Raw genomic sequence first — 27,783 nt, 5'->3', positions numbered from 1 at the left:
TAAAATAAGATAAAACACAATAAAATACATTTTCAAACCATATTTTATAGACCTATAATAGTAAAAGAGGCACCGGGCCATTTTATGTTCTACTTTTAATACTTTACATTTGACTGGTCATTCACATTTTTACTAAAGTAACATTTTCAATGCACGACTTTGGCTGAATTCAAGTATCTGATTACCTCCTCCATCACTGCACAATTGTATTTAGTAAATTATAGATTGGTAATAACTGATAGATTTAAAAACAGTTCATGTACAGAGGGTAAAGTGTGTGCTGCAGTTCTCCTCCCGGCCTGCTGGCGGCGGTGCAGCTTAAAGCAGCGGCCGGTGTCACCGGCGGCGGCAGCGTGTGTTTCCTGTCATACAGAGCGGTGTGTAAGGAGGTGAGTTTATTATTTACACTGATTTATCTTTATATTTATCCGTCTGTAAATATACAGGATCATTACCCCAAAGGATAAATACTTATTCATTATCCTAATATCAAAATATTTTGTTTTAAACCTCTTAAAAACACAGAAACAGGAAGCTAACTGCTGCTATGCTAACGTTATGTATGAACGTAGCCGACGTTGAGCTAACGCATGCTAACTTCTGATCATTTAAATTCATTAAAACCTTAGAAAATAAAATAATAAATACACTTTGGAAGCCACGTTAATTTAAAAAAATTCCAGCGTAGTTCAAATCGGCGTTTTTTATGATATTTGTGGCGTAAAATCAAGTTTATTCAGACTTCCTCGACCTGTTTCATGTCTCTTCAGTGTTGATGGAGACAAACGGCTAAACCTGCAAACAGGACGCCAGTAAGGGACTGTTATTTATTTATCAGAGGAGGCTGCGACTTCAGCTAAAGAAATATTAGTATGAATGGTGGTATTAGTATTGTTTTAAATTTTACAGAAGCTATAAATATTTTTTTGAGCCTCCCAGAGTGAATGAATGCAAGACTCAACCTCCACCAAAATTAGTTTTTAAAAACTGACCCTTTGGTTTTTGAAACCTGAGCAAAATGGCTTAATCTAAAAAAATAAAAATAAAAAGAAATTCACAAGAAATTACCTAAAATTAGCTAGGAATTAGGAATAAATTACAAGAAAGTTACCTGAAAGTATAAACAAAAAAGAAAATAAAAACGGTTTTATATATTAATATAGATAGATAGGAGAGAGAGGAAAGGGCTTTAAAAAATGCTGTAACTTTAAATCATTGAAAATGTATAATTAAAATTAAAAAATGAAGAAGAATGAATGAAGAATTCATTATTTTCTTTTTTCTCTCTCTCCTTTTTTTTCCATTTTTTAAACTGACTTTTAGTTTTTTTGTCAGCTTTCCCAGTTTATTACATTGTTTCGAACATCTCTTGCTGAGTTTCTCGTTGCCTTTTAACCATTTTATTTAAATAAATCAAACTAATTTGCTCCGGTTTTAAAGGTTTTAAATGCTCGTGAAAACCAATAAATTGATTTCGATCCAGGTTTCGGGGCTAAAGGTTAAAAGTTTAAGATGACTTTCTGGAGCTGAAAAGCAGCTAGTTCATGCAAATGGTGTATTTTTGGTAAAATTTTGAATTAGCCATGCAGAAGAAAGTGATTTTGATGAAATGTCATGATTTCAACTTTCTTTCTGTTTGTTCCAGGGCCGCTGAAAATTTGAAAATCCGATGTTAATTTGAATTTTTTCACTTTCAGGTTATAATAAACTGTATAATAAACTGTGTAATTCTTAGTATGTTGTCTTTAAAATACAGCTGCAAAGTAAATTTAAAATACCACCATTAAAAGTTTTGTGCTCCTCCCTGAAGTCATTACAGGAACAGAAGTCCCCCCAAGTAAATAACAAACAGTCCCTGAATGAAGACATTAAAATGCTTTCTTGTTTGATCAGACACCACCATGGATATCCGACCAAACCACACCATCTACATCAACAACATCAATGATAAAGTCAAAAAAGAAGGTAAGTGTGCGTTTATCACTGCATGTTTATGGCTTTAAAATAAACGGTCAACAAAAAACATTTTTGTCTAAGAAATAAAGCTTAAGATCAAATATTCTCCGGTTCTAGAATCTGCAATTTGACTTCATTCTGATGTTCTCTGTTTTAAACTGTTGTGAATTAAATATTTTTGGATTTTGCAATGTTGGATTGAACAAAACCAGACTCGGAGACGTCACTCTGGGATGTGGAAACTTGAAATTTGAATTTCAGACTCTCACAATTCACTCGTTGCAGACGGCCCCACAATAAAAGTACACAGGGCGACAAATTAAAGTAACCTTTTCTAGATTCTTTACAGCCGCAATACCTGACTTGCTTTGCCCGGGGGCCACTTTAGCAAAGTGACAGCAGGCCAGGGGCCACTTAAAAAACAAATAGTAATGATTCATGTATAAATATCGAATCCCATACTCTGTTGGCAGCGACACCGAGGTCTTTCTCGGGGCACGAGCAGGCCTGTGGCAGCGTGCTGCAGCAGTTAAGACACACCCCCATCCACCCGCCGTCAAGTCGGGCACGGACAATTTCCTGATCCAGACAGGTCAGCAGTCAATAGTGGCCCCCTGTGACAGCCTCTTGTTAAACCGGCAAAAAAAATAACCTCCCAGGTGTAACTAGTATCCATCCATCCATAATTTTCTTCCGCTTATCCGGAGTCGGGTCATGGGGCAGCAGGCTAAGCAGGGAAGCCCAGACTTCCCTCTCTCTGCCCACTTCGTCCAGCTCTTCCCGGTGGATCCCGAGGTGTTCCCAGGCCAGCTGAGAGACACGGTCTCTCCAGCGTGTCCTGGGTCTTCCCTGGGGCCTGATACAGGTGGGACGTGACCTGAACACCTCAGCAGGGAGGCGTCCTGATCCTAATGAGATCCCCGAGCCACATCTGGCTCTTCTCAACGCGGAGGAGCAGCGGCTCTACTCCGAGCTCCTCCCGATGACGGAAATCGGTAAATTGAGAGCTTTGCCTTTCGGCAAAACTAGTCGAAAACATGAAAAACAAGGTTGATGTACTCAGTACACAATCATGCTGTTTTCTTTTATAAATATGCTCTATTTTTGTGCTTTTAGGCACTTTTTTCTTTTTTTTTTTATCATATTAGCCTTTTATTAGACAGGACAGATCAACAGCGTGAAAGAGGGATGACATGCAGCAAAGGGCCTTGAGCGGGAATCGAACCTGAGGCTGCTGCGGCAAGGACACTTTTTTTATCCACTCAGCCACCAATGTGCCTCAGGCACTTTTTCATATTCAAAGTGAAGAGAAAATTCTCGTGGGAGTCAATTTATTCATTATGAATTAAAAAATGTTCGACGGGCCGCTCGGCACCCTGACGCAGGCCAGATTTGGCCCACGGGCCGTAAGTTGTGTGACACTGCTCTCGTCAGTCTCTCATCGCTCTTCTTCTCTTGTCGGTCTTGCAGAGATGAAGCGTTCGCTCTACGCGCTCTTCTCTCAGTTCGGTCAGATAATCGACATCGTGGCCATGAAGACCATGAAGATGAGAGGACAGGCCTTTGTCGTCTTCAAAGAGCTCGCCGCCGCCACCAACGCTCTGAGGCAGCTGCAGGGCTTCCCCTTCTACAACAAGCCCATGGTAGGGATAATGATGCTCGCGCCCATCAGCTGCACGGCCTGATGGGAAGCTGTAGTGGCACCGCCCACGCCTGTTCTCACCTTCATGAAACATCACAATAAAGAAAACTGCACGCTGCTTCATGCAGCTGCACAAATGTAAAAGACGTCAGTATTTCTGCGTCTCTTCTGACCGAAGCTGAGCTGTAAACCTCAGGGAACGTTTGGAGCATTTTTTAATAATTAATAACTGTGTGTGTGTTGATGCATGTGTCCTAAATGTAGTCCAGATTGTGTATTTGAGTGTAATCAGTGAATTTGCAGCTCAGCTCCTACAATAAGTCTGAAATACACTGTGGAAACTAAATAGTTACATTCAGACTGTTCAGGTCCAAAAATGCTCCATTGAAACCCATTCAAACTGACATTTTTGATCCCACAGCCATCAGAGCAGAAAAACAGGACTTGTATTATTTCTGGGTGTCATTCTGGGCTTTTGACTCTGAATTTGTCATTTTGACTATTTTCCACCTGATGAGGTCATTTTGACCATATTTGGCATATGGAGGAAATACATGCTATTTCCACGAGGTGACCTGTCACAGTCAATGTAGCATTGAAATATCGCAGACTGTCATCAATAAAAACATCTACTTTGTACAGGAAATTGAAAATAATTCATTTTTTGTATGCTTTTTTCATCTGAAAACATAGTGGCATCATGACAAAAATCTGGCATTTCAAGGGTTAAAATACTGAAAATTAGTTACTATTTGATATTTCTGATTAGGTCTGATGCTGGTTAATAAAATAAACTCAATGAGAGCAGAAAATCATATTAATGTCTAATAGTTTTTTAAAGCTTTATTCTGAAAAGCCCATTTTGTGTGAAGAGCGATACAAGTGTGTGTGTGATATTAAAGCGGGCGCTAAAGGGTTAACTGACTCCTGTTGTTTTCCAGAGGATACAGTACGCAAAGACAGACTCCGAGGTCATCGCCAAGGTGAAAGGCACGTACGGCGACAAAGAGAAGAAGAAGGACAAGAAGAAGAAAGCTCAGGAGCCGGCGGTCAGCATGATGAAGAAACCGGCAGCGGTGAGTGACGCCTCCGTGACGTTTTTATGGAAAATGTGGTTTCTTGTTTTGTTTTGTTTTTTTAAAGACAAGAACACAATGTTGTTAACCCTTTGAAACCTGAGCAAACTGGCTTCTTTCGAAAGCACGGGGAGAAGCCATTGAGCAACGAAAGAATAAATGACCCAAAAATGAAGAAGAAATTAGTAAAAAGTCAAGAAAATTAAAAAATAATGAAAATGAGAAAATAAATTATATAATTCTGTTATTATTTGAAATATGTAATTATCATAAATAATAATGTTTTTTTCCTAGTTTTTCTTTTATATATTTTTTAAAATTTTTAAATCTATTTCCCTGCGGTTTGCAAACATTTCTGACCTAGTAGCTCATTGCCTTTTTTTCCATATTTTTAACAGAAATGAAACTAACTGGCTCAGGGCTCAGAGGTTTAAATTCTTGTGAGAAGCAGCAGAAGAAAAGCGACGTTGCTGCAGGTTAAATGAACACGTACGCGTCAAACTGTCGATCATTTCTCAAAGACGGATCTGTGAATCCATTTTTCCCTCCGGGCAGCCATTCGTTTCTGTTCGTGTCGCCACTTTATTAAACTTTAACAGTTTCATTACGCTCAAACAGATTCGGCTTTTTTTTTATTTTTTTTATTTATTTATTTTTTTATTATTATTCATTTACGGGGGATTCTCCCCGAAATCCTTTTTTCTTAACAAAAATGTAACTGAGATCCAGTTTTCAGCTGCAACAGTCACGTCTATAACTCCAGACAATAGTCAGAGCCCATATTTATAGTTTTTATTTATTGCGCTGCTTTTTTTATGGCCAATATGACGGTTAATTTTTCCGAATTTGGCCAACGACCAAATCAGACATTTTAAAAAGCCATATAACGGCTGACATTTAAACTACAATAAAACACCCCAAAAAATCCCAAAAGTCACGATCCAACAACTGTATTAGATTTAAACAAGTAATCAGAACGAATTTTCAGACTTTGCAAACAATAAAATAAAACTAATGGCCTTTAATATTTCATAAATAAAGGCTTCAGCCTACATTAAAGGTTTGTTTCTTTGCTTTTTAAGCCTTTTTTAAACACTCGGTCCCGTTAAGTGGCCGGCTGTGGCGACACATTTTGACAAAAGCTTGGAAAAAATGTCCAAAAACTACATTCATAATTAAATATTTTAAGATTATGCTACAGAATAAATGTATTTTTTAAGATTTAGTTTTTTCAGGAAATTTCTCCATTTGCATTTTTAGTTTAACTTTAGTTTTTTGCTGTCAGAACTGACGACAGACAGAAAGAGGCGCCGTGATTTTGGGTCTTCATGTTCACTGACGCTGTGATTGTTTGCAGGCGGCAGCAGCACCTGTGCATCCCTCCGCCGTCCAGGTAAGACTCACCTTTGACCTAATCAGCCTGCTCTTTCTTAAAGAAGTAAACTGGGCTTGTGTTTTAATACACAGGGTTCCCGGGGTCATTGAGTTCCTTGAAAAGCTCTGAAATTATAAATCAAATGTTTTTCAGGCCTGAAAATGGCTAGTAATTAACAGATTTTTTATTTTTTAAAAAATACTTTTTCTTAAAAATGAGCAGCACGCAGCGTTCAGGCAAACCCTGCACGCTGCGTGCTGCTCGTCCCTGAGCCGAAGCCGAGACCTTAGACCACCTGTAGGGAGCATGCTGGGTATTTTTTATATGTAAAGTATGTATATATATATATATATATATATATATATATATATATATATATATACACATACATACATGTGTATGTGTGTTCCCAAAAAGAGCCGGGTGTCCTCTTTCGAAACAGCAGCAGCTATTGAAGTTACAGACGGCGTCAATTAACCCGGAGACACTTCTTTTGTGCAAAGACGCAGCATAAAGTCCTGAAAGCAGCTCTTTATTCACAAAACTGTCGATATCAAAGTAACAGAAGCTGAAGGCTCGCGGCCGTTTACTGACGTTTACGTGCTCTTTATATTTTCTATTGTTGACCGTCTGCAAGCAAAAGTGTCCTTTAATGTCCTCGGGGACATTAAAGCTTTTCTTTACTCTCAAATAGAGAAACTAGACCTGCTTTTGCAAAATGACAGAAGGCCACATTACATGTTTCCAGGATTTCAGGACATTTCAAGGATTTCAGGACGTTTCAAGGATTTCAGGACGTTTTGAGGATATATTTTTTTTAGCACATTTGTCAAATTAAAGGACATTTCAAGGATATTGGGCCATTTTTTAGGATTTCAGGACATTTCTTGGATTTAAGGACACTTCTCAGATTTTAGGACATCAGTGTCTCAGCTGTGTCCTCTGTCGGGGGTGTGGGGATCCTCCTCTGGCTCTATTTTGATCAAAAGCTCTGTTTTGATGCTGTTTTATGTCTCTGACACCTTATGTTTACCAGTTTTTTCTTTTACTAGATTTATTTTCATTTGTATCTATTTATTTTTAAGTGTTTATAATTACATTGACTTCAGCACTTTTACACTGCATTATGCTGGGAAAATATTTTAATAAATTGATGCAGTTTGTTAACACATGCTAAGGTTTGCGAAGGCATTCCTGAGTGTTAAAGGGTTAAACTGAAGAGGATCTCTGCTGCCTCCTCAGGTGCCGGACAACCCGCCAAACTACATCCTGTTCCTCAACAACCTGCCCGAAGAGACCAACGAGATGATGCTCTCCATGCTGTTCAACCAGTGAGTCCGCCACCGCCGCGCCGCCGTCATTTTCCTCACAGGAAACGTGTGTTCGATAAGTTGTTTTTTTTGTGTTTTTCAGGTTTCCTGGTTTCAAAGAGGTGCGGCTCGTCCCGGGGAAACACGACATCGCCTTCGTGGAGTTTGAGAGCGACACGCAGGCGGGCGTGGCCAAAGACGCGCTGCAGGGCTTCAGAATCACAGCGACCTGCGCCATGAAGATCACGTACGCCAAGAAGTAGTTTGATCCCTGGACACAAAGAGACTCTTAGGGGGCGGGGCAGGGGGCGGTCCCTGGATTTCGATTGTTTCCAGATCCTTCTGATTTTGTAAATGCGACAGGAAGTTTTTTGTTTTGTTTCAGGTTTTTTAAAAACTTTTTATTTGGTAAATTCTGTGCCGTCGTTCATGAGGTCGAGCTAAATATCTCTGGCCTTCATCTTGTTTTGTAAAATAAAAGGTTTTTACATTATTGTGGCCTCACATGAGTCTTCCTCCTGATCAGTTTTGACTGAACTGAAAACCAATAACCCTAAAAATTTAGAATGATAATAAAAATGGTGACACCAAAGCTGAACTGTGATGAGTCTGAGGCTGTATTTGGATTTTTTCTGTAAAAAGACTCAAAATGACCATAAATAGATACAAAACAAGCACAAAGATGCAAAACAGCTACAAAAGACTCGAATGAAATACAGCATGACTACAAAGAGGCAAAAAAAGACTACGAAGAGATGTAAAACAACTGCCAAAACAAAACAAAAAAACACTCCAGACACAAAACGACCACAAAGACATGAAAAACAGCTACAAAGAGACACAGAACGACCACAAAGACATGAAAAACAGCTACAAAGAGACACAGAACGACCACAAAGACATGAAAAACAGCTACAAAGAGACACAGAACGACCACAAAGACATGAAAAACAGCTACAAAGAGACACAGAACGACCACAAAGACATGAAAAACAGCTACAAAGAGACACAGAACGACCACAAAGACATGAAAAACAGCTACAAAGAGACACAAAACGACCACAAAGACATAATTAATGGACTCATTTTGCTGGTTGTTCTTGAATAAACATTTTATCTCTTAATTTGGAAATAAGCTTTAAAACTGTCAGACAAAAGTAGTGAAGTAGAAAGTTACAGGAAAAGAAAGACTGAAGTAAAATACCAGTAAAAATGTACTTAAATGCAGTTCTTGAGTAAATGTACTCAGTTACACTCCAGCACTGTCTCTTAATGTGTCTCAGTCATATTTCGTCCTCCAGCCGTCATTAATCTGTGTCTCTTCAACAGTTTGACGTCACATTTCGACACATCGACTGACGGCCTCGGCAGCGTTGTTTTCGGCCTTTAATCTACGAGCCGAGCAGAGTTATTGATCAGCGGGCAGCTGATCAGACGACGGCGCGGCTTACAATAAAGAGGCACAACATTACTGCAAAGAGCTACAAAGCAACTGCAAAATGAACAAAACAGCCAAATATATGAAAATGACCACAAATGGGAATATTGAAAAATGACTAAAGAAATGCAAAACAGCTCCAAAAGGACTCAAATGTCTACAATAATTAACAAAATGTCTACAAAGAGGGGAAAAGCAACTACAAAATGCAAAATGACTTCAAAGAGGCACAAAAACTAAGAAAAAATGCGAAGCAACTGCAAAAAGACTCAGACAAACCACAGAGACACAAAACAACTACAGAGGGACGCCGACAAAAGTATAAATTGGCACCTATGACAACAGCTACAAAGAGACGCAAAATGACCACAAAAAGATGCAAAACAGCTGCAAAGAGCACAAAACTACAAAGAGTCTCGACCAATAACCACAAAGAAACAAAACTACAGAGATGCAAAGCAACACAGAAACTCAAAAATGACCACAGACTCAAAAATACTGCAGACACAAAACTACTACAAGAGACTCAAAATGACCACAAAGACACAAAAGAGCTACAAAGAGACATAAAATGACCACAAAACGTCACACAACACAACTAAACTGAGACTCAAAATGACTGCAAAGATGCATACAACTACAAAGAGACTCAAAATGACTGCAAAGATGCAGAAAACAAGCACAGATTCGGGATCATGACCAGTAAAATCGTCTTTCAGCAGCTTTTGCGTCGTCACAAAGACTCACATGATCCTCTGTGTGACGACACAACAGTTTTCGTTGCGTTCGATGTTGTCGAGGTCACAGGTTTGAAGGACGGTGGGTAAATAACGCGGAGGAGACGGAGCTCTGCTTGTACAGATCACTCTTGTCCTCTGTCCCTCATTAACAGGGAGGTCAAAGGTGTCCTGTTCAGGGACACTTCAGCGGTGTCCATGTGGTTCTTACATGACTTCGGTGACGTTGACGTTCTCGTACGAGGACAAATATCTGATTAACATCTGATGGGCTGAATCAGACACGCATCCAGCCGAAGAATGAAACAAGGAGCGACGCGTCTTTTCTTTGACGATTGTCTTTGTAGCGTAAATTTTCCAGACTGTAATCTTCCCGTCTGCAGTGAGACGTTACTCGCTGCTTTAATTCTTCCTCAGCAGCAGCTTCACACCAAGAACGATTTTGCTCTACAAGCAAAAAAAAAAAAATATATATATATAAAAATATAGACTGCTTGCAACGCTAAGTCCATTATTTGTTCTCAAAAGCTTTTCAAGTATCACAATCATCTTAATAGCACGTTAAACGTGACGTTTTCTTAGAAGTGACGCTCTCTTAGAAAGCCGTTCTTTTGTTGCTCAGAGGGCGAAGATCGATGCTGAAGATCAATACCTCTTTTATGTCGATGTGTTAAGTGGCTCTACAGAGCCGGAGCGAGGACGCGGTCAGATCACCGAGCAGCTGCTGTGAATTCACAGCCGATCTGCGACTGTAAAATACTGTATTTGTGTATTTGTGTAAAACGGTTTGGAGTTGGCAATGCATTGTGGGTTGGCCCTGAACAGCTGCAGCGGTTTTTGGAAACAGGGTGCTGCATGGAGACTTTGGAGCTCGGTCAGAAGTGTGGATTTAAAGTTTGTGTTATAATTTAAACATTAGGTTTGTGCTTTTTGTTTCTAAGTCAGTTTTCTTTCAAGAAATCATTTGCCAGCAGCTCCCAGCAGACTTCAGAAACACTGGACAGCAGTTGGAGGACGATATGGAGGACATGTGGTACACGTTAACAAGACCTGCTCATCAGCATCGATGGGTGTTGCATCTACAAATTAGACATTTAAAAGCCTCCGGAAACCTTTTTTGAAATAGTAAGAATAAACGTATTACATCAAAGTTGAGCGTCTCATTAAGTATCTACAAAAATCTGACAGAAAACCAAGCTGAAAAGAGTTTATTTCGAGATAACGGCGTTTCTCCAGACTGTGTGGGCGTGGCAGATCACGCTTTGTTAACTGTCTCTTGTGTCCATGTCCGTTTTTTTTTGTGAACGCGGCTCCCACTTAAGGAGCTACGGTTTAAAAAGCGTAAAAACACGATGACAGTGACGTTTTTCAAAACAACTCGGCCCGTCGGGGCTTCAGGACACTTGGATTACTTCGGACGAGCAGTTCGGAGACACTTTGTTGTTTTATTATGTATTTTTTTAACATTTGAATCCTGGTGACTTTGCAATAGTTTTCGAGACGAGTGCAACGCCTTTTCCTCATGAACCTCCGGCAGTTTTTTGTGGGCTAAAAAAATTTAACCTGACTTTCCCCCGGCAACAGGGTGACTGTCCCTTTAAGGACTCCTTCCTGCAGCACTCTGTGGGACCGACTCGGAGCCAGCCTCCGGTGGACATACGACAAACTGCAGTTTTTGGGGCCAGACCTGATTCTGTGACTCGAATCAGCGTCTCCGGTCAGATAAAACAGAAGTCGTCCCGAAGCGTCCGTCCCGTCTGATCTGCGAAAACAAAAGCAGACGGGCCTGAGCTCTGATCTGAGGTCAGTCCGGGTTTACTCAGCTGCGTCGGCGCTCTGCTGTCAGCGGCTGTTGTGGTCGGGAATGTTTTCGCACAGACGGATCACAGCGGAGACCCTGGGAACAAACGACGGATGTGCTCCCAAAAGGCGACATCGATGAGCGGAGAGCGAATGTGTGAACGTAACGTGCTGCTGCTCGAGGCTGCGGCGTTCATTACAAACATCCTTTTTCTGACACTTTACAGCGAATCAGTGTTTGCTCTCACGGCGTCTGCAGAGGACTGGGCAGCTTTATTTATACTTTTCTCTTTCAGAGGAAAAAACCCTGAACCTGTTTGAACTGCACTGTTTTTGCACTCCAGCTTTATTTGTATTTTTAATTTTTTTTTCACTATTGTTGCTACTGTTAGTATAATTGTATTCTCATTTTTAAGATTTATTTGTTTTCACATGTTTGTTATATATTTTATTTTATTTTATTTTATTTTATTTTTACTACTGTTTCTACTGTTAATATTATTGTATTCTCATTTTTAAGATTTATTTGTTTTCACGTTATATATTTATTTTATTTGTATTTTTAACTTTTTTTTTCACTATTGTTGCTACTGTTAGTATAATTGTATTCTCATTTTTAAAATGTATTTGTTTGCACATGTTTGTTATTAACGTTCATATTATTTTTATTTTTTTCACTTATCTTGGTATTCTCATTTTTAAAATTTCTTTCTAAATTTTTTATTTTTGTCTAATTTATTTACTTCTTGTGTGTCTGGGGGTTTGGGGTTTCTTGAACTACGTTTAAATTTGACATTTTTAAAGTGGGAACATACGTGGTTCACTCAGGTTCGAAGAGATTTGCAAACAAAACTGTCTCATTGCTTTCAGTGGTGAAAAAAGTGGCTGACAGAAATAAAAAAATATACATTAAAAAAAGTTAATTAAAAATTATAAAGTCATTAAGAAGAATTATCGAAGTGATCAAATAGTGTTGGAATATATAAATATTTCATTGTGTTGGAATAAAGTAATTAAACTGTGTTAGCATAAAATGATCAAAGTGTTTCATTTACTTTATTGAATTAAATTTATGTTTTTAAGTTTTAGTGCTGATTGAATATAAATCGTTTAGGGCCACTGATCACGCGTCAGTAGGTTAATATTTGTTTTAGGCGCTACAGAAAAAGTCAGAGCATCAACAGAATCATGAGGATTTATTCACACAGTCTGAACTAAGTGCTGGGCCGACTGTAAATATTTCTGTTGTCACATCTGGTTTATAAATTATGGAGGAGCTTTAAAATAGATTTCTGAAGGAGCGTAACACAAACTTTTCCGGGCCTGCCGCTCTCTGTCTGCAGCGCTCTGCTTTACAGGAGCTCGGAAATAAAACTGCAGACTGAATCCATCAGAGAGCAGAAACCAAACATCTGCAGAGAAATTAACCCGCTGCTCTTCAACACCCAGTGCAAATATACATATATATGTATATATATATACATATATATACGTATATATGTATATATATATAAGAGCAAGGACTAAACATTTCACTGTGCAGCACTCAATCATAATTTAATCCAGTTCAATTCAATGTGATTCAATGTAATTTAATGTAATATAATGTAATTCAATTCAATTCAATTCAATTCAATGCAATTATTTGTCCCAGAGGGCAGTTTGTGTTGCAGGATAAAAACACATCAAAAACACGATAAGCACAAACAATATAACACAGAAACACACAACAGATGACATCAGTCTGCACAGACCTGCACCTTTACACACTCAGGATCCACAGGAGCAGGTCAGTAAGAGCCCACCTGGACTGCACAGAGCCGCCATGGTTCAGAGGGTTAAACTGATAACCATCGTCATCACCATCACCATCACCATCATCACCATCATCATCACCATCATGGTTCAGAGGGTTAAACTGATAACCATCGTCATCACCATCACCATCACCATCATCATCATCATCATCATCATCATCATGGTTCAGAGGGTTAAACTGATAACCATCGTCATCACCATCACCATCACCATCATCATCATCATCATCATCATCATGGTTCAGAGGGTTAAACTGATAACCATCGTCATCACCATCACCATCATCATCATCATCATCATCATGGTTCAGAGGGTTAAACTGATAACCATCGTCATCACCATCACCATCATCATCATCATCATCATCATCATCATCATGGTTCAGAGGGTTAAACTGATAACCATCGTCATCACCATCACCATCACCATCATCATCATCACCATCACCATCACCATCATCATCATCATCATCACCATCACCATCATCATCATCATCATCATCATGGTTCAGAGGGTTAAACTGATAACCATCGTCATCACCATCACCATCACCATCATCACCATCACCATCATCATCATCATCATCATCATGGTTCAGAGGGTTAAACTGATAACCATCGTCATCACCATCACCATCATCATCATCATCATCATCATCATCATCATCATCATCATCATGGTTCAGAGGGTTAAACTGATAACCATCGTCATCACCATCACCATCACCATCATCGTCATCATCATGGTTCAGAGGGTTAAACTGATAACCATCGTCATCACCATCACCATCACCATCACCACCATCATCATCATCATGGTTCAGAGGGTTAAACACAACAACATCTCCTGATAATCATCGTAATCACATCATCACCATCATCACCATCATCATCATCATCATCATCACCATCATCACCATCATCGTCATCACCATCACCATCACCATCACCATCATCATCATCACCATCATCATCATGGTTCAGAGGGTTATACACGACAATATCTCCTGATAACCATCGTCATCACCATAATCACCATCACCATCACCTTCATCATCATCATCACCATCACCACCATCATCAGCATCATCAACACCATCATCAGCATCATCAACACCATCATCACCATCATCACCATCACCATCACCATCACGACAGGTTATGGAAAACCACAGCAATCGCTTCCTTCTGCAACAGCATTGAAGGAGTTTTCGGACCTGTTGTTTTTGTCAGCAGGTGCGCTCGGGCCAGAGGGTAGAAACTTGTAGTCAGAATTTCGGGGATGGTCACAGTCAGATTGCTTTTTTGAGTACCTGCATATTAAATGCATCACTTATACTACTGAAGTGTCACCTCCCTCAGCACGTCAACCTCCAGGAAAATACGTGGATTTTAATTTCAAACAAGTTGACTTTCTAGAGATTCGTGGCGCTCACAGGACAGCCACGCTACAAACATACGATGATCTTATAGACCATGATGCATTGCAAATGAAGCTACCCACCAGGATATAAAGGAGTTAAAATGAGCTGAGCATGAAACACCTTCAGCAGGAAAATGACACATTTCTGCAACGGGAAGATTCATCCAGAAACATCAAAGAGAATAAGAAACACTGACGGCGTTTTCACTGCAGCTGGATATTTTTACTCAAAGGTTCTGCACTGCAGCAGCACAGCTTTACTTATACAGTAAAGATACTCCTAAGTACTTGCTTTCAAAAGTACTTATGTATTAAGAGTACTTTTTTTTTTCAACACATGGTTGTATTTTGTCACAATCTATTTGAAAAGCGTAATGACGAAAACTGAGCGCACAAACTTTCTTGTAGAAGCGAGTGAAGCAGTTAAACAAGACGTTATTTATAGGTTAGTTCAATTAACCCTTCGAAACCTGAGCAAACTGATTTCTCTCGATTATAGGATTTTAGCATGTTTCTAATATTTTAGGACATTTTTTCAGATTTTAGGATATTGCTACGATTTTATGACATTTCTAGAAATTAAGATGTTTGTAGAATTTAAGAAAGATTGCAGGATTTTAGGACATTTCTAGTATTTCAGCATGTTTCTAAGATTTCAGGACATTTCTAGGGTTTTAGGACAAATCTAGAATTTCAAGATTTTTCTCAGATTTTTGGACATTTCTCAGATTTTAGGGCATTTCTAGGATTTTAGGACATTTCAAGTATGTAAGCATGTCCCTAAGATCTAAGGACATTTCTCAGATTTAGGATGTCTCTAGGATTTAGGACTTTTCTCAGATTTGAGGACATTTCTCAAATACATTACTCATATTTTAGGACATTTAGGATATTTTAGGATGCTTCAAGGATTTTTTTTTTTTTTAATTTTTTTTTTAACTTTTCTCAGATTTTAGGAGATTTCTCTGAGACATTTCTCAGATTTTAGGGCATTGCTAGGATTTAAGGATGAATTTGTGGATGATTTAGAAATTTCTCAGACTTGACATTTCAGGATTTTTCAGACATTTCTAGGATTTCAGGACATTTTAGGACATGTCTAGTATTTTAGCATGTTCCTAAGATCTAAAGACATTTCTAAGATTTAAGGATTTTTCTAGGATTTTTTTTACTTTTCTCAGATTTCAGGACATTTCAATACTTTTCATGCATTTTTTGGGTTTTAGGACATTTTAGAACATTTCTAGTATTTGAGCATGTTCCTACGATCTAAGGACATTTATAAGATTTTAGGACATTTGCAGGATTTTTTGACTTTTCTCAGATTTTAGCACATTTAAGATTTTAGAACATTTCTCAAAAATAATGAAAAAATATTGAGAAATGTTTGTCACAATGAGCCAAACTGACACCTTTACCCTGTTTGTTTAAACCTCATCATTACTAAAATAAAACATTATAATTATTAAAGTTACATCCTGAAGGTTTTACATAAAAAATAGTTTCATATGAATTTTCTGATTAATGGACTCGTGGATTCAGCTGGATGTGCAGAAACTGTTTAATTTATAAAATTCATAATTAGACTGAAATAAATTCTTGTGAAAGGTGCGCAGGTCTTTTCGTTATTTCAGAGTAAAACGTCAGAAACTCTCTGTGTGCAATAAGGAGGCTTTTTACGTCCTGGCGCGTGGACATGATTTATTATCTGAGGGATAAAGTGCGCGCGCGTGTGTAGCTACGTGTTGAGTCGTTAGACGTCGTGAACGCGCCTCGCGCTCTTCAGTCATTCAGTGGATGAGCGCGCGCGGAGAAGCAGCTTCAGGTCTGTATCACAAATTAAGATCTTTGTTAAATTTCACCTCAGAGTTCAGACCGCAGCGTCTCTGCTAAAAGACGCGGTTTTATTTTGGTATTAAACCGGAGGATCTTTACCGGAGAGAAACATTTTTATTTTCATGAAGGATTTGATGTTTCTTTCACGCGTTAAATGCCGATTTTTTTCACCTGAAAACTTTTCGCTTCTTATAAACGTTATTTAGAGTTTAAACAGACAAACACGGTTATGGTTCAGCACGTGCGTGGCTGTATTTTTAAACACTTTTCAGGACTTTTCTGTATGCAGAGGATGATTTCTCTTTTACATATTTTAGGTTAATTTTTATTCTTAATCTGTGAGTTACACTGTATCTTAGTCCTGACATTAAGTCTTACGCTGTTTTAAATTCATTTATTTCTTTTACATTTTTCTTTTGACATATTTACGGTTTTAAATGAGCCGTTATTATATCGTCAGTAAGTTGTGTTATTACAGATATCATCACTGCCTTCATGCGTTTTTTTTTATCCTTTTTTAAAATTATATTTTCATTTTAATGGAAATAGTACTTCAATCTCTGGTTCCCAAACTGTGGTCCTAGGACCCCCAATGGGTCCCGGATAGAATTCAAGAGGACCAACGTTAAAAACACTTTAAATTTCATTATTATTGTTATTATTATTATTATTCTCATCATTACACTGTGTAAGCTGACAGTGAGGTGTCAATTGTACGGTTGGACGTGTAATTTTGATCCAAGTCATAACAGCTAAATTGGACAAATGTTCATTAAACTGATAAATACTTAACATAAAAACTTTTATCATAATCAATCACAATTATAATGTTCACATAAGGAATCACAGTTATAACCGTAACTGTAAAATGTCATTTATGAGATGCCACACTATCATAATCTTATTTTTTAGGAATAAAGTCATTTTCTTGCACTTTTATTTATATTTATGTGCACAAATGACTTCAGCAGGATGTTATAATACCAGTCATGGATGCATATTTGTGTTAATCTGATATTTGTGTGGCTTGTTGAATGCTGCCAACATCATTTTAACATCAGTAGGTAGGTTTCTGTTACAGATTTGCGCAAAACTTAAGCGATATTTTCAAAATGTTGGTAAAACACATCTGTGAGATGACTGTGTTTTCATGAAGTTAACAGCCAGAAACCTTAAAATATATAAATTACTGTCAGAGAGCCTCACGAGAAGCAATTTTAGTTAAATACATGACTTAAATTATGAAGTTATTAAAACTGTGTTTTTTCAAAATTGACTAATCAGCTGTTAGCTGCAGCTCTATGATTTATGTATGAAAAAACATGCAGAGTAATTACAGCTCAAACTGTTGGTGTAAACAAGGACACATTTAGGTGAGAGGGGAGTGTCAGAGAGCGCCGCAATAAATATTAAATGAAGAAGGTGGATTCATCATGCATACATATGCAGACTGCTGCACGTACACACACACACACACACACACACACACACACACACGTAACATAATGCTGCTAACAGATTGGAGTGATTTGCTATTAATGCCCATTTATGCCAGGAAAATAAGTGATTGCATGAAAAATGAATATAATAATAATAATAATAATAATAATAATATAGAATATTTTAATTAAACAATTTACATAGTTTATATTAAGATGTGTCTGTGCTCATGTATGGAAGTCCATTCATGCCAAGAAAAATACAAACATGCACGAAAAATTAAAAAACTAAATTGGTTTATCATAATTAATCATGATCATAATTATGACACAAGGAGTCAAAATAATAACTGTATGAACAAAATGTCAACTTTTGACCCTTTGAAACCTGAGCAAATTGGTTTGATAAGCCACTCCCCAAAACTGGCCGAAAAAAAAGCAAGGCACAGTAAAAGTAACAAGAAAATTACCTAAAAATAAGCAAAAAAAAAAAAAAAAAAAAGAAAAGAAAGAAAACGACCTTAAGACAGTGCTAAAGATAAAATGAAATCTTACAAATATATATTTCCTGTAATATGACTTTACATATATAAATTAAAAAGGAAAGTACATTTAAACAAAAAACAAGTAAAGTACCTGAAAAATAGTGTCTAAATTTTTGGGGGGGAATTTTTCAGTAGTTTAGAAAACAAAAGATCCAATTAACTGTTTTGCAAATTGCCGTACATGTTTTTGAAAGAAATCAAACATTTAATTTTGATTTATTTTATGGATAAAGACTTTCACTGATTTTCAATGCAGGACTTTCACTTTTAACTGAGTATTTTTCTCCATATTATTTGAGTACTTGTACTGCGGTAGAGATCAGAGTGTTTGCTGATCAGCGATGATCTCCGACGCTCTGATAAAAACCTCTTCTGTCGGAGCAGAAAAAAAAAAAAACGGTTTTCAGACGTCAGAGTCGAGACGGGACATTCCTCAATGTGCGGACGAATCTAGCAAGTAGACCACATGAGCACCGTATCCTAGCAACGGCATCAGCAAAACCACCAAAATGAAGCCTCAAACGACTCAGATCCAACATTTTCAGTGAGCGGTCAAACAGCTGTGTGTGTGTCCAGCAGTAAATCTGCAGTGAGCTGGACGTGTGTGAGACGCCGGAGACATACTGGTGACCCGTCTGCTTTCTCCCAGTGCATGCTGGGAAAGTCCTCAGTGCACCATGGCCTCGTACAGGATATTAAATCACAAGTGATATCCGGTCATTTTCTTATTGTGACGATGAAAAGACTCAAACAGCGAGTCTGTTTTCTAACACGCCTTCCATTGTTGCACTTTATGCGTATTAATCCGCAGGTGAAAATAGTCCCCAACAGATGCTTCATGTCCTGTTTTCAATAAAAATCAGCGAGCAGCAGATTTCGGGATTATGGAGGCTGTTTTTGTAAACTCATGGCTACACAGTGTGTTTTTCCACATCATAACCAGCCAATCAGCAGCACCTCTCCACAGTGATGTCACTCACAGTGCGCCGTGCATAAAAACAAACAAACAAACAAACAAACAAACAGCCCGTTTTCATTACAGCGACTTCCTGAGTCGGTACAATATTTCAGATATCGATAGCTCTCAGATGTTCGTGGATGTTTTGTTTTTAAATAAATTCACACACAAAAAAAACAAAACAATAATGTGAAAAACACGAAGACGCTAACGAGGGGAGACTAATGTACCGAGGCGCAGGACGAAAGTTAGTCCGATAATGTTAGAGAGACATAAATGAACTGTCCCTGTCTCTGTCCCTGTCCTTGTCTCTGTCTTCCTCTGTCCCTGTCCCTGTCCCTGTCTCTGTCTCTGTCCTTGTCTCTGTCTTCCTCTGTCCCTGTCTCTGTCTCTGTCCCTGTCTCTGTCTCTGTCCTTGTCTCTGTCTTCCTCTGTCCCTGTCTCTGTCTCTGTCCCTGTCTCTGTCTCTGTCCCTGTCCCTGTCTCTGTCCCTGTCCCTGTCTCTGTCTCTACACATTTTAGGGACTGTGACAAACCTTTAAAAAACCTCAAACATTCAAAAACAAACCAGTCCAGCCCAAAAATAAACCGTCTCTCCTCTGAGGCTGTTTTTTTTTTACTGGTTATTGCAGAAAGTTTTATTCATTTAATATAATGTGTCCATTTATGATGAGTTGTCCTGTGGACTGCCCTATGACATGTCTTCTGAGCTGTCCTCTGAGCTGTCCTCTGAACTGTCCTCTGAGCTGTCCTCTGAGCTGTCCTCTGTGCTGATTCGGGCATATTCAAAAATACAAATAAATAAATGAATAAATAAAACTGTTTTCTGTTTTTTTTTGTCACACCTGTCCCGCAGACGCTCCCGCCGGAGCGTGCTGACCGGATCCAAAATGGACGACGCGACCAACAACAGCTTGGCTCTAACAGACTACTTCCTGGCCGGTGACGCTCTGGACTACGAGATCCCCCCGGACGAGATCCCGGACACCACGCGGGGCCGCGCCTTCTTCGTGGCCACCATCGTCATCGCGGTGGTCCTGGTGGGCATCATGCTGGTGTGCGGGGTGGGGAACTGCCTGTTCATCGCCAGCCTCGCCCGCTACAAGCAGCTGCGCAACCTGACCAACCTGCTGATCGCCAACCTGGCCGTGTCCGACGTGCTGGTGGCGGCGGTGTGCTGTCCCTTCCTGCTGGACTACTACGTGGTGAAGCAGCTGTCGTGGGATCACGGCCTGCTGCTCTGCGCCTCCACCAACTACCTGCGCACCGTCTCCCTCTACGTGTCCACCAACGTGCTGCTGGCCATCGCTGTGGACAGGTGAGTCTCCTGCACCGTCATCGCCACTCTGCCGCCGCCGTCATGGAGAATCTTACAATCCCTCTAATCAGTGAAAAGAGGACCAAATGGGGCCCCAGTACGGTGCCAGGTGGCCCTCCAACTATTATATAATTATAAAAAACTTAAAAAATAAAGTGAGTTTGTTGGTCAAAAAGGTTGAGGATCCCTCACACCTCCGACAGAGGTCCTAGCTAAGACGCTAATGCCCGAAAATACTAGAAATGTCCTGAAATTCAAAAAAGGTCGTAAAATTCTAGAAATGTCCCAAAAATCCCAGAAGTCCTAAAGTCCTAAAAATGCAATAATAATACAAGAAATTGCCTGAAAGCCAAGAAAAAATCCTTGAACGGTCCAAAGTCCTAAAAATATCCTAAAATCGAAGGAACATCCTGAAATCCTGGAAAGGTCTTAAAATCCCAGAGAATGCTAAAATCCTACAAACTTCCTAAAATTCTAGAAATGTCCTAAAACACTACAAAGATCCTGTAAACCCCGAAATGTCTTAAAATCCCTGAAACATGCTCAAATCCTAGAAATGTCCCAAAATCCTTGAATGGAAGTGTCCTAAAATTGTAGAAATTTTGTGCTTTGCATCAAAAAAAACTTTCTTTCACAAAAATTGGTAAAACTCAAAAGATTTAAAGATTTATGCACCAAAACAAAATGTTCAGGTGCAGGGAAAGACCAGCAGGACTACGGTAGGAGTTTTGAGAAGTTTTGAGGAGTTTTGAGGAGTTTTGAGAAGTTTTGAGAAGTTTTGAGGAGTCAGTTGGTGGAAACAGGCAACAAGAGAAGGAGCAAAGCAGAAGCAGACTTACAGATTCGGACCAGCAGGTGATAAACAGGCAGCAGGTCTTTGTCCAGGTGAGTCCAGGACAGGTGATGGACAGGCAGCAGGTCTTTGTCCAGGTGGATCCAGGACAGGTGATGGACACAAACGGCTGGGAGTCAAAGGAGCAGCCTGGAGACTGTGATGAACCAGCAGAGGATCTGAAGTGAGAGGCTGATTAGAGGAGGAGGTGCAGGTGTGGAGAGGAGGTCAGCTGACTGCAGGGCTGATGAGGAGAGGGAGGACAGGTGTGGGAGGACAGGAGAGGGAGGACAGGTGTGGGAGGACAGGAGAGGGAAGACAGGTGTGCAGCTGGTAGAGCACGTGGGGAGGAGGGACAGTCAGTCTGAGGACAACTGGTGGATTTGAAACAGGAGGTCAAAAAGAGGAACAGAGGGAACGAGACAGAACGAGCGGAGACAACACAGGACAGAGACACTCAGCTCGCTTTGGGACACTTTTAAAAATGACCGGAGGCCCCATACATGTTTCCCGGGACATTTCTATGATTAAAGGACATTTCTATTAAGACAAAGGATCTGAAAACGTTTTACGAAAACGATTTTAGCACATTTCTCGGATTTTAGGACATTTCCAGCATTTTTGGATGTTTTTAGGATTGTGGGACATTTCTATGATTTTTAGGACGTTTCCAGGATTTCAGGACGCTTAAGAAATTTCTCAGACTTTAGGATATGTCGAGGATTTTAGGACATTTCTAGGGTTTAAGGACATTTCTCGGACTTTCGGACATTCTGTAGACATCTGTGGGACATTAGGGTCTTAGGTAGGACCTCTGTTGGGGTTCTGGGGTGTCCTCCGTACTTTTTTGTTGTAAAAATGAGTCGTAATTTTCTTAAAAGAAATCATTAAGAAGTATAAAAACCACAGCGCTTCATTTATAATGACTTTCATCAGAAACCGGAGCTCCTGTAATTTGGATTTTGCACTCGTCCATGTTGTGATTTCCGTCATTTTTGGATGATTTGTTCGGCGTTAGCTGCAGCACGTTTTAAAGGAGGTTATTTGAGTGTCTCCTGCACTCCGTAATTATCTGTTTGCTTTCATTTCTCACTGAATCAGGTCTGAATCCGTTTATCGATCAGAGGCGTGTGACGTCTGTCCGTCCGTCTGTGCAGACGTAAATAAAAAAAAAATAAAAAGTGGACTGATCCTCAGAGATCATTAGAGGGGGCGGAGCTTGACTGATTAAACCTCACCTGTTTACTGTGACCTCCACATGTTGACCTTTTCAGTCACAGCTCCACGTTAACACACTGATCCATAACTGAGACATGCAAACCTCAGATTAACATCTGTGTGTTTCATCAAATCATATCAACATTTCCAAAGTGACGTGTGAGCTGGCGTTTCTTTTTTCCACTGAACATGAAGAGCTCATTACCGACGCTCGCTCCTCCATCTTTTCTCCTCTTCGTGTGTGTGTGTGTGTGTGTGTGTTCGTCTTATTTATCTCTGACTGTGCTTGTTACTGCTGCATGTGTAACCGCCTTCTGCAGCTGCTGAGACTCCCCGCTGTGACCACATCACAGCACAAACGTGTGTGTGTGTGTGTGTGTGTGTGTGTGTGTGTGTGTGTGTGTGTGTGTGTGTGTGTGTGTGTGTGCAGCAGCCGGGGGCCATGTTCTGGTTTGTTTGTGATAACCAGCGAGACAGAAAAACGCGGCTCCTCATCGGCTCGGTCCAACACTCAGATCTGACTGTCCACGCCTCCAGCTCATCAAACGTCCCACACTCTCTTTTATGTCTCTGTTTTGTCTCTTTTAAGCCTCTTTAAGTATTGTGAAAAGTGCTTGATAAATAAAATGTATTATTATTGTTATTATCATTATTTTCATTATGACAGATATGGCTCGTTAACCCTTTGACACCTGGATCGACATCAGTTTTTTTTTGTGCTGCATTCAGATGCGTCTCACAGACTTTTAAACTTAGGAAATAAATTTGATTCCTTATAAAAATATGAAGAAAAAAGCAATGAATAACTTAGAAATGCGAAATTGCTAAAAAGAAAAAAGCATTACCAGAAAAAATAAATTAGGTGGGTTTGGGAGGGATTATTAGGTACTAGGGACGAGGGAAAATGTCCATAAAACTATAATTCTTATTCAGAAATAGTAACTTTAAGTTTGACTTCTTTCTTAATATTATTGTCTTTTGTTTTTATTTTTTTATTTTTGTTTATTTTCAGGTAATTGTCTTAACAGCATGTAAAAATTATAATGCTAGTCAGTGATGTCGTTCAACAGAGCTGGGTGTATGAGGCTTCAGCCCGAAATTTTCTGGACCATCGTCATTTTAAAATCCAACCATTATTTCTGTTTTAAAGTTTCTGGTTATCATAAACCGTATTTATTTCGGTGGGCCCGTGGGTTTGTAACACATGCTGTCTTTAAAAATCAACCAAAATTTTCAGAGAAAACAAAAATTGCCAAAACTTTATGAAAAAAAAAAAAAAACACTTTAAATTTAAAAATCACTAAAACTTTTAAAAAGGGGAAAACACCAAATAAATAAAAGAATAATTGAAAAAAAAAGAAACAAAGAAAAACTGCCAAATTTTGTTAAAGTAAACATGTCCTCCAAACACGGGCCTGCAGGTTTGGACGACAGGTTTTCTTAAAAAAATTGGCAGTAAAATAAAGACAAAACCTTTTAAAGTTGTGTCCTGTTTTACTGACGCTGCGTCACGGTGGCTGATGGGAAACAGCCCAAACTAGAAAAACGAAAATGTGATGATTCTTATTTCATAAATAAATCCTCCACATACTGAGGTGTGTTTGAAGCTTCAGGAGAAAAAGGCGACGCTACAAAGTCACCGACGAATCTTTGAACCGAACGAAGTGATCCGAAGGAGCGAAGTGAGTCACGATTTCCACCTTTGCACGTGAACACACACAGAATATTACACACATGATGTGTCGCTCACGAGGGACAGACCTCCAGACTCGGAGGACGACCCGAGCGGAGATGATTTACATTCTGCGACGATGAAAGCTGCTTCTGGTCTTCCCCTCAGCTTCTGAACCAAATCCATCATCGCGCAGACGCTCACACTTAAGGACCAGCAGCCCCTCGTCTTCCATTCATCATAACCGACAGCCGCTCTCGTGTAAAAATAGCATCAGCAGGGAGAAAAGATGGATCATCCGTGTTTATCCGGGGCGGTCAGAGCGGCTCCAGTTTCCCTGTTCGTCTGCGAGTGTCCGAGTGTGTCCTTCTCTGCATCAAGGGCGAAACACTTCGGTGTTTAACGGTGAAATTAAGTCAAATCTGGCTCACAAACACGGCTTTCATTTTTTAAAACCAATTGGCAGCATTTCCAGCTGTAATGTTTTTACGGAGACATCTGAGGCATTTCCAGAGGCGGTTGTGCTGCCAAAAACAGGAGTTTTTTTAGCGAGACATCAGCAATATTTCAAAGATCAATTACTCTACTAAAGCTGCAGCATTTCCAGCTATAATCATGCAACCATAAATGGTTGTTCTTAGCAAAATAGCAGCATTTCCAGCGGCGGTTGTGCCATCAAACATGGATGTTTTTTAGGAAACAACAGCAACATTTCTAGCTATGATTGAGGTTTAAAAAAAATAATCAATACATTCGCAGCATTTCCAGCTTTCCAAAAACGGGTGTTTTTAGCAAAACGTCAGCAGCTTTTCCAGCAACGATTATTTTGCAAAACGTAATTTCCACCAGAAGATGTGCAACCAAAAGTGGATGCATTTTAGGTGCATTTCTCACTATGATTGCTATATATATATATATATATATATATATATATATATATTTTTATCAAATCATTTGCATTTCCAGCTGTAATGATGCTACCAAAAGTAGTTTATACAGAGACATCTGAGGCATTTCCAGAGGCAGTTGTGCCATCGAGCGTGGATGTTTTTTAGGAAACAGCAGCAGCATTTCCAGCCATGATTATTTTGCAAAACGTTATTTCCAGCAGAAGTTGTGGATGCATTTTAGGAAACAGCAGCTGCATTTCTCGCTATGATTGCTATTTTTTAATCAAATCATTCGCAGCATTTCCAGCTGTTTTTTAGCATTATCATCAGAGACAGCTCTGACCGACACTCTTCCCGCTGCTCTCTTCCTGTCCGCAGGTACATGGCCATCCTCCACCCTCTGAAGCCTCGTATGAAGCACCAGACGGCGTACTGCGTGATCCTGACCGTCTGGATCGTCCCCATCTTCATCTCCATCCCCTCGGCCTACATGGCCTCCGAGACCACGTACCCGCACGTCAAAGGTCACACCCACAAGACGTTCTGCGCTCAGATCTGGCCCGTTGACCAGCAGGTTTTCTACCGCTCCTACTTCCTCCTCATCTTCGCTCTGGAGTTCCTGGGCCCGGTGACCGTCATGGCGGTCTGCTACGTCCAGATCTCCAGGGAGCTGTGGTTTAAGGACGTCCCGGGTTTCCAGACGGAGCAGATCCGGAAGAGGCTGCAGAGGCGTCGGAGGACGGTGGTGGTGCTGATTCTGGTGCTGGCCGCCTACGTTTTATGCTGGGCGCCGTACTACGGCTTCGCCCTGCTGCGAGACTTCTACCCCACCCTCATTTCCAGGGACAAGAACTCGCTGGTGGTCTTCTACATCATCGAGTGCATCGCCATGAGCAACGGGGTGATCAACACCTTCTGCTTCATGAGTGTCCGAAATCATACCAAGCGCCTGAAGAAGGCGGGCAAGTTCCCGCTGAGGCTGGTGACGTTTGTGGCCGCCAAGTCGGTGGACGAAGGGGAGGCACGCACCTCGTCCCTCCGAGTGACGGAGGACGCAGACGGAGCTCGACTGAAGTAGAGCTCAAACAGTACGGATCTAAACGTCCACATACAGCGAAGAAAAGTCGAACCATGTTTAAGTTCCGTCTCTGAAAAGCTGGACACAATTCGTGGAAATAATGGATTTAAATTTTGTTTTGTCTTGAGCAGAAGACGTTCTCATCCCAGGCGGACAGTAAATATCTGTGTAATAATTAAAAAAACGTGGAAAAAGCAAACCGCTGTTGGACAAAACGTAAAAACAGTTTGGTGTCGTGCTTCGTGGCAACAAGCCCGCTGGATGTTTTGGTTCGCGTGAACGCAAAATGCAAAATATTCTGTGAAGTGGGACAGAAATCTGTGGGTGTGGTAATATTGATATTATTGTGGTGAATTCTCTGGTCTGATCGCTCTGAACTCTTTGGGCGGCCAGGAAAATCCGCCACTGAGGCTCGCTTTTCCAAAAAGTCGATCGATGCGAGCCAAAGAGATCAGGCACGCAACACTCTGTGGTATCCCGGCTGAAATACGAAGACGTTTTAGGGATTCCTGCTCTTAAAACAGCTGAGCCAATCACAGCGGAGCATCACGACTGAAAAAACGAAGACGCTCTCCAGGAAATCGTGTGGTTGTGGACTGACATGCAGGCGCTGTGTTTGTTATTCAGTTTGTTTAACGATGATAAATAAACAATAAAAACTGCTGATCAGGTGGTTTATACGACTGCATCGGTCCAACATTATTTCAGATTTGGGGCGTCTCCGCCAGCAGGTTGGTACGGTTCGGTTCAGTTCAGTTCGGTACACTTTTTTTGGCGTTTCAACTGTGAAAAGTGATCTGGTACTAAAAGGTGGAGCTAAAAGTTTTTCATACATTACTAAATTATAAGAACAAAATATTTAACCACTTTTCATACTGCGACAGGTTTTTCATACATTATAAAAGTATAACTATAAAAAGTTGAACTACTGTTCATATGGTGACAAGTTTTTCATACATTAGAGAACTCTAACAAGACAAAGTTTAACCACTGCTCATAGTTTTTGATAGATTATTGAACTATAAAAGGTTCAACTACTGTTCATACAATGAAAAGTTTTTCATACATTGGTAAACTATAACTACAAATTATTTAACCACTGTTCATACCGTGACGTTTTTCATACATTAGAAAACGACAACAATAAAATATTTAACCACTGTTCATACTGTGATGAGTTTTTCATACATCGGTAAACTATAAAAGGTTAAACCACTTTTCATACAATGAGAAGTTTTTCATATATTAGTAAGCTAAAAATATAAATGTTTAGCCACTGTAATACTGTGACAAGTTTTCATGAATTATTAAACTCTATCTACAAAATGTTTCACCACTGATCACACTGTGAAAAGTTTTTCATACACTGAGGAAGTATTACTGAAAATGTTAAACTGCTGTTCATATCATCCGAGGTGACAAG

The 27,783-nt window shown here is 39.8% G+C and overlaps 3 protein-coding genes across 3 annotated transcripts in view; 2 read left to right on the top strand and 1 right to left on the bottom strand.

The window, feature by feature from the left end:
• Positions 1-268: 268 nt before the first annotated feature.
• Positions 269-7,852, top strand: snrpb2 (small nuclear ribonucleoprotein polypeptide B2). Its single transcript, XM_088075234.1, has 7 exons — positions 269-389; positions 1,894-1,965; positions 3,427-3,599; positions 4,540-4,674; positions 6,032-6,067; positions 7,292-7,380; positions 7,463-7,852. Exons 2-7 carry the CDS (start codon positions 1,902-1,904, stop codon positions 7,620-7,622), a joined length of 657 nt encoding a protein of 218 aa, XP_087931360.1. The 5' UTR covers positions 269-389; positions 1,894-1,901; the 3' UTR covers positions 7,623-7,852.
• A 132-nt stretch (positions 7,853-7,984) lies between these two features.
• aplf (aprataxin and PNKP like factor) overlaps positions 7,985-27,783 on the bottom strand; it is a 43,912-nt gene continuing 24,113 nt past the window's right edge. The window contains exons 11-12 of the mRNA XM_088075202.1: positions 21,510-21,681; positions 7,985-9,981 (exon numbers count right to left, since the gene is read on the bottom strand). Coding sequence (XP_087931328.1) covers positions 9,960-9,981; positions 21,510-21,681 — 194 coding nt within the window. The 3' untranslated portion in view covers positions 7,985-9,959. The remainder of the gene's footprint in view (positions 9,982-21,509; positions 21,682-27,783) is intronic.
• Positions 19,689-27,684, top strand: prokr1a (prokineticin receptor 1a). The gene is made up of 2 exons (XM_088075250.1): positions 19,689-20,670; positions 25,661-27,684. Exons 1-2 carry the CDS (start codon positions 20,243-20,245, stop codon positions 26,358-26,360), a joined length of 1,128 nt encoding a protein of 375 aa, XP_087931376.1. The 5' UTR covers positions 19,689-20,242; the 3' UTR covers positions 26,361-27,684.

This window comes from Plectropomus leopardus, chromosome 3, assembly GCF_026936395.1.
Source record: "Plectropomus leopardus strain MGB_pleo_1.0 chromosome 3, ASM2693639v1, whole genome shotgun sequence".
NCBI classification, from domain to species: Eukaryota; Metazoa; Chordata; class Actinopteri; order Perciformes; family Serranidae; genus Plectropomus; species Plectropomus leopardus.
The sequence above is the reverse complement of the archived record's forward strand: the minus strand, read 5'-3'. Positions and strand labels throughout refer to the sequence as shown.

Coding starts and splice junctions, on each gene's coding strand:
- snrpb2 (XM_088075234.1), top strand. CDS start 1,902: ATGGATATCCGACCAAACCACACCATCTACATCAACAACATCAATGAT. Junction 6,068..7,291: donor TGCATCCCTCCGCCGTCCAG/GTAAGACTCACC, acceptor CTGCCTCCTCAG/GTGCCGGACAACCCGCCAAA. Junction 7,381..7,462: donor CTCTCCATGCTGTTCAACCA/GTGAGTCCGCCA, acceptor TGTGTTTTTCAG/GTTTCCTGGTTTCAAAGAGG.
- prokr1a (XM_088075250.1), top strand. CDS start 20,243: ATGGACGACGCGACCAACAACAGCTTGGCTCTAACAGACTACTTCCTG. Junction 20,671..25,660: donor CTGGCCATCGCTGTGGACAG/GTGAGTCTCCTG, acceptor TCCTGTCCGCAG/GTACATGGCCATCCTCCACC.